The sequence below is a fragment of the Stegostoma tigrinum genome, chromosome 25, assembly GCF_030684315.1.
Source record: "Stegostoma tigrinum isolate sSteTig4 chromosome 25, sSteTig4.hap1, whole genome shotgun sequence".
Lineage (NCBI taxonomy): Eukaryota > Metazoa > Chordata > Chondrichthyes > Orectolobiformes > Stegostomatidae > Stegostoma > Stegostoma tigrinum.
This window is the reverse complement of record NC_081378.1, coordinates 49,231,393-49,238,621: the sequence shown is the minus strand read 5'-3', so window position 1 is coordinate 49,238,621 and position 7,229 is coordinate 49,231,393. Positions and strand designations below refer to the sequence as shown.

Genomic DNA, 7,229 nt, shown 5'->3' with positions numbered 1-7,229 from the left:
TTGCACTCACTGCATCGTGTCCCCCCCCATTGCTGTGATTGAATTGCACTCACTGCATCGTGTCCCCCCCCATTGCTGTGATTGAATTGCACTCACTGCATCGTTTCCCCCCCCATTGCTGTGATTGAATTGCACTCACTGCATCGTGTCCCCCCCCCATTGCTGTGATTGAATTGCACTCACTGCATCGTGTCCCCCCCATTGCTGAGATTGAATTGCACTCACTGCATCGTGTCCCCCCCATTGCTGAGATTGAATTGCACTCACTGCATCGTGCCCCCCCATTGCTGTGATTGAATTGCACTCACTGCATCATGTCCCCCCCAATTGCTGTGATTGAATTGCACTCACTGCATCGTCCCCCCCCATTGCTGTGATTGAATTGCACTCACTGCATCGTGCCCCCCCATTGCTGTGATTGAATTGCACTCACTGCATCGTGTCCCCCCCCAATTGCTGTGATTGAATTGCACTCACTGCATCGTGTCCCCCCCCCATTGCTGTGATTGAATTGCACTCACTGCATCGTGTGTCCCCCCATTGCTGTGATTGAATTGCACTCACTGCATCGTGTCCCCCCCATTGCTGAGATTGAATTGCACTCACTGCATCGTGTCCCCCCCCATTGCTGTGATTGAATTGTACTCACTGCATCGTGTCCCCCCCCCATTGCTGTGATTGAATTTCACTCACTGCATCGTGTCCCCCCCATTGCTGTGATTGAATTGCACTCACTGCATCGTGCCCCCCCCATTGCTGAGATTGAATTGCACTCACTGCATCGTGTCCCCCCCCATTGCTGTGATTGAATTGCACTCACTGCATCGTGCCCCCCCAATTGCTGTGATTGCATTGCACTCACTGCATCGTGTGTCCCCCCATTGCTGTGATTGAATTGCACTCACTGCATCGTGTCCCCCCCCCATTGCTGTGATTGAATTGCACTCACTGCATCGTGTCCCCCCCCATTGCTGTGATTGAATTGCACTCACTGCATCGTGTCCCCCCCCATTGCTGTGATTGAATTGCACTCACTGCATCGTTTCCCCCCCCATTGCTGTGATTGAATTGCACTCACTGCATCGTGTCCCCCCCCCATTGCTGTGATTGAATTGCACTCACTGCATCGTGTCCCCCCCATTGCTGAGATTGAATTGCACTCACTGCATCGTGTCCCCCCCATTGCTGAGATTGAATTGCACTCACTGCATCGTGCCCCCCCATTGCTGTGATTGAATTGCACTCACTGCATCATGTCCCCCCCAATTGCTGTGATTGAATTGCACTCACTGCATCGTCCCCCCCCATTGCTGTGATTGAATTGCACTCACTGCATCGTGCCCCCCCATTGCTGTGATTGAATTGCACTCACTGCATCGTGTCCCCCCCCAATTGCTGTGATTGAATTGCACTCACTGCATCGTGTCCCCCCCCCATTGCTGTGATTGAATTGCACTCACTGCATCGTGTCCCCCCCCCAATTGCAGTAACGGAACAGCAACTGCTCCATCGTATTCCCCTCCCGTTGCAATGCTCTGCTTTCAGAGTTCATTGGGCAACTCTGCGTGCGCGGGGTACCGCAACCTGGGTAGCGGTCCCGCGCGCATGTGCACGCCCCCAGCGGCTCACGTGATCTAGATGCTTCTGGGATGTTGGTTGCCTGGTGAGCGGTGGGGAGCTGACAGCCTGGCCGTCTCATCGTTTCTCCGGCGGTGCGCGGTCGGTTGTTTATTTTTAAGCTTCCCCCCCTCCTTGGTTTGTGTTTTGTTGAGGAAGCGGGTTGACGGCGCCTCCCGGCTCGGCCGCCATCTCTGTCAGGATGAAGTTGTTCTCCGAGGCGCACAAGACGGTGTTCGTGGTGGATCACTGCCCGTACATGGCCGAGTCCTGCCGGCAGACGGTGGAGTTCGACATGTTCACCAAGAACCGGGCCCCGGGCATCATCCCGCTCGCTCCCATCTCCAAATCCCTGTGGACCTGCGCCGTGGAGTCGGCCATGGAGTACTGCCGCATCATGTACGACATCTTCCCGGCCCGGAAACTGGTGAGAGGCCGGGGCCCGGCTGGCGGCCCTCCCGGGGGAGGTGGGGATAGAAAACCTGGGGTTGCGGTGGGTGGGGAAAGGAGATAGAGGTGTTCAAAGCGAAGGGGGGGGGGGGCGGTGGTGTCCAAGCAAGGGGGGAGAGGAGGGGGTGGTCTTGAAGTGAGGGGGAGTGTTTTGAAGTGATGGGGAGAGGAGGAGGGATGTTCCTGAGGGAGGAGGGAGGGTTCCAAACGAGGGATAGGAGGGGGGGGAGTCCTGAAGTGAGGTCTGGGCGGGGGGGTGTTCCGAATTGATGGTGGGGTCAGAATGGGAGGGCTTTCAAAGTGAGGGGTTTCAGAATGAGGGGGTGTTCCAAGTGTTTGGGGGGCAGAATGGCGGGGGTGCTGAGGAGGGAGGCAGGCAGAGTGAGGGATTTTTGGCTCGGTGAGGGGCACGGTAGTTCAGAGAGGTGAAGGCAGAATTGATGTGCGGGTTGCTGTGTTTGGTGTTGTGGGGGTTTTGGTTTTAAAGGTGTGGCATAGTGAATGGATTCAGTTTCAGGTTGGAAAGGTAAGGCAGGGCAGCCTGTATGGAGTGTTGTAGTGTATGTGATGGAACAGTGGGCTGCTGGCGTTTGTCTGAGTCAAGACAGCAGAGGAAACAGTGACGAGGTTCCTGATTAGGGAAGAGCGAAGGTTCCCTCAGAATTGCTGGGGGAACGAGACTGAAAAACACTGGATGCATGTTTGAAGGGAAGAGAGAATGAGAGGCTGTGAACTGTTGTCTGTGTTTGGCAGGGGATGTGGCTGTAGGTGGTGGGTAGGGATCGTGGAAAATTGGTAAAGGGACTTTGGGGTCAGAAAGTGGGATGAGGGCAGAATCAGAGACCTGGGCTCCTGAGCGTGTGTAAAGAGGGATTTGCCAAGTTTACACCAGAGTTAGGACAGGTCCTAGCAGCAACAGTGAACACTGGGACAAAGAAGGGCAAGAAATTGAGTTCTGAATTTGGATAGGCACTAGACTGGGGGTAAACAGTGAGCTCCATGCTCTGTGTTGGCTAGGGACCTGTAATGAATGGTCAGCCACTGAAAATATGCTGGTGTATTGGACTTAATTACACAAACAATCACCCTACTAAAACTCTCAGCTTAATACTTAATGCATTAATAGATATTGAATTTTAACTTTAACCTTCCTTACATACGAATAAGTGTCTGATTTTAAATAGTTGGAAGTAGAAAATAAATTAAGCCGCAAAATTAGCACTGGAGAGGGCGTGTAATTCAAAGCGATGGTACTTGCTGCTATTGGAAGTAGATAATCTGTTTTGTTTTTTTTCTTAATGCTTTCAATTCTCTTTAGCTCAGTTACTTACTTGATGAAAATATGTTTTTCTTGCTAATCAGAGTTTTTTGAACCTTCTAAACTAGGTTAAACATATTTCCTCCTCAGCAGCAATGCTGCTAATAAGTCAAAGATGTGTGTTTTTATAAACGCAGGACCATTATAAAAGCACAACAATATAGATGATTATAGCTTTGAGTGTTGCTTCATACCAGGCTTCAAGATGTCATTTATGTGCCAAATTCAAATATGCTGGATTGTGAGTCAAATTTGGGTCTCACAACACCTCCTGTTATGAGGTGTTCACTTCAAGGAAAATGGTTTTAACTTAAGAGACAAAAATAAAGCTGGAATTAGTTTCTTTTAGACTGAGAATTAAAGGTATTTAGTAGAAATATTCATTACTGTGGTAGGTTTTGATCAAATAAACAAAATGTTTCCAAATGGAAGGTGGATTTAAAGCAACCTTGAGATAATTGACAAAAGATTGCGATCTTTTAATGCTGCAGGTTGTGATCTAGGCTGAACTACCTGAAAGGGAGGTAGACGCAGGTTTGGTGATAACTTGCAGAATATAGGTATTGAAGGCAAATAAATTGAAGGGCTATAGGGCAAGTGCAGGGTGAGGGTCTAATTGATTTGATATGTCAAAAGGTCTGCACAGGCACAGTGTGCTGAATGGTGATCTTCTGTGCTCAATGATTGTATGAAATATAGAATGGGAAATGTGTGGCTCCTGGAGTGTTGACATTCCATTTTTAATATATATTGCAAACCGTATATAAAATATGTTCTATTTAATTTCCCTGTGTATCTCAGCCGGCAACATTAAGCAGCATGACGTCAACATCTGGTGACCAAAGGCTGCTAACAGTTGCTCCAAAGCAATTAATGGGTGCAACCAGGGTAAGTAAAAAAAAAGTGCTTTTGAGATGCATTTTTTTGTTGCTATATGCTAGAATTGTAATCGATTTAATGAACAATGGAAAAACAATATTCTAGAGGAGAATCTAATGCTTTGATTGTAATTTAGAATCAGATGGTCTCCTAAGGGAGAATTCTTTGGAGTTCAATTGGACCTGTGCGGAATTGCATTTGCTGCCTGTGATATTGTATCTCTGACACGCCGGTCCTATTGAAGTCGATAGAATTGATCGAGGGTGAAGATGGAGCTTGGGGTGAATTGTAATTGGAGGCCAGAGCAAAGTTGTCAATATTGCATACCCACCCATGTCCAATTTCACCCCAATTTTACTTTTTGCTTGTAACTAGCAGGAAAATGTAATTACAGAGCAAATATCTTATGAATTCATTTGAATTTTCGTCATGGAATTGTGCTTTTCTCCAATTGTTTTTTGTTTTTTTTAAGTGTACTGAGAATAGTGGTACTTTTCCACTGTGATCATTGGCCACTATTTGCATCGGCTGAATGTAACTCTTGATGTTGTTCTGGAAAGTACATAAAACAGCCCTAAGATCAAATATTTTAAAAAAATACGCCCTACATGTTATCCTTCTCAAGGTTTCCTGAAGGCTTAGGGAAGATTCATGAGCACAGAGAAAGATTTGATTTGTAATCTGAAGCTTTATTTTTACTACATAAAAACTAAAGTGTAAATCAGAACAAAAACAGAAGTTGCTGGAAAAGCTCAGCTCTGGCAGCATCTGCAAAGAAAAAAATCAGAGTTAATGATTCGGGTCCGGTGGCTCCTCTTCAGAATTGAATCCTTCACAGATGCTGCACAGCACCTGAGCATTTCCAGTTTTTGTTCGTTATTTTAATTATTTGCTCCATCGGTGCCTCCTCAGCCCATCTTTGTTTTTATTTTAAGAGGCCTTTCAGTGTGGAAATGGGCCATTTGGCCCTACAAGTCCACACCTACTCTCCAAAGAGCATCCCACGCAGATATACTCTTTCCCCAGCCCCCAGTCCCTGTAACCCTAATGTAATGGTTAATCCACACAGCCTACACATTATTGCTATGGACAATTTAGCATGGCCACTCCACCTAACCTGTACATCTTTGGACTGTGGACGTGCACACACGGCTGGAATTGAACCTGGTGCATGGTGCTGTGACGCAGCAGTGCTAACCACTGAGCCTTTCAAGGTTCTGATCAAGGTACCGATATACTGTCCTTTGCTGTCTGCTACGCCCCTGCAGTTGATATCATCTGCAAAGTTGCTATCCATATCTCCTGCATTCACATCCAAATCACTTATATAAATGATGAAAAGCAGTGGACCCAGCACCGATCCTTGTGGCACATCGCTGGTCACAGGCATGTAGTCTGAAAAGCAATCCTCCTCTACCATCCATCTGTCTCCTACCTTCAAGCCATATATGTACCCAAATGGCTAGTTCTCCCTGTATTCCATGTGATCTAACTTTGCTAACCAGCCTACCATGAGGAACCTTGTCAAACACCTTACTGAAGCCCACATAGATCATGTTCAGTGCTCCGCCTTCAACAATTCTCTACATTACTACTTCAAAGCACTCAGTCAAGTTAGTGAGACACGTTTTCCCACGCACAAAGCAGTGTTGACTATTCCTAATCGGTCCTAGCCTTTCCAAATACATGTAAATCCTATCCATCAGATCCTCTCCAACTTGCACACCACCAGTATCAGGCTCACCTGTCTATTGTTGCCTGGCTTTTCCCTACCACCTTTCTTTAGTGGCACCATGTTAGCCAACCTCCAGTCTTATGACACCTCATCTGTGGCTATCAATGACACAAATATCTCAGTAAAAGGCCCAGCAATCACTACCCTGGCTTCTGAGAGAGTTCAAGGGCACACCTGATCAGGTCCTAGGGATTTATCCTCCTTTTATGCAGTTTAAGACATCCAGCAGCACCACCATCTCTGTAATATGGACATTTATCATGTTCTCTACCTTTGTATATCCTTCTCCACAGTAAACTATTGATGCCAAATATCCATTTAGTATCTTCCCCACCTCTTGTGGTTTCACACATACGTGGCCTTGTTGATGAGCTCATCTGATGAGTATTGGCCCTTTATCTGACCATAGTACCTGTTACTGATCCTAAATATATTTCACAAATGTTTATTTCAAATTTGAACAATCAAGGACCATTTTTCTATTAAAGCAAAATACTGCAGTGCTGGGAATCTGAAGAAAAAACAAAATGATAGAGAAGCTGCAAGTCTGGCAGCATCTGTGGCAATAGAGGCAGAGTTCATGTTTTGAATCCTGTATGATTCAGAATTGAAGAAGAGATACATTGAGCTTGAACCATCAACTCTGTTCCTCACTCCAGCATTTATTGTATTTGTTTCAGAGGACCAATTTTAACTGTTTTTGCTAAAACAGTAGCAGATAAATAGTCTATAAATGTGTATTTGGAGAGTACAGCAATTATGTTCTACAATATGCTATTCGTATTTAGCAGCAATTTGTGTCTCAAACTGTTTCTGTCACAAGTTCATGTTAGTGTCAAATGAAAGCATAAGGAGCTTCTAATGCTGTTCCTAATATTTATTCAGAAGGGGTGCTACACGCAAGGTCCTTTTTTTGTATTGAGATCTGTAATTGGGTGAAAATGACTATTAACTGCCATATTTAGTTGATGTTATAAATCACAGGAGTGCCAGATGTTTTTACATTTTCTTCAATTTTAAAACTCATCAAATCATTTATGTTGTTCCAATTTAACCTCCACACACTTGCTAACAGATATTTCAACAAAATGTGTATTAGATAACATACCCTGCTCTGCACTTTTGTTCGTTAGCTGTTAGATAGGTCTTGTTTTTAAATATTAATTCTTCTCTGCTTTTCAGGGATTTTCTTCTTTCCTGCTTATTTTTAATTGCAGCAACAACTTGTAC

General features: G+C 45.5%; 1 protein-coding gene across 6 annotated transcripts in view; it reads left to right on the top strand.

Moving 5' to 3' along the window:
• The first annotated feature begins 1,635 nt into the window (after positions 1–1,635).
• The window catches only part of ints13 (integrator complex subunit 13), a 63,376-nt gene continuing 57,782 nt past the window's right edge, over positions 1,636–7,229 (top strand). For 5 of the 6 annotated variants that reach the window (XM_048554086.2, XM_048554082.2, XM_048554087.2 and 2 more), the window contains exons 1-2: positions 1,636–2,044; positions 4,187–4,273. In XM_048554086.2, coding sequence (XP_048410043.1) covers positions 1,820–2,044; positions 4,187–4,273 — 312 coding nt within the window. In that variant the 5' untranslated portion in view covers positions 1,636–1,819. The remainder of the gene's footprint in view (positions 2,045–4,186; positions 4,274–7,229) is intronic. The other variant, XM_059654709.1, reaches the window with a different exon arrangement.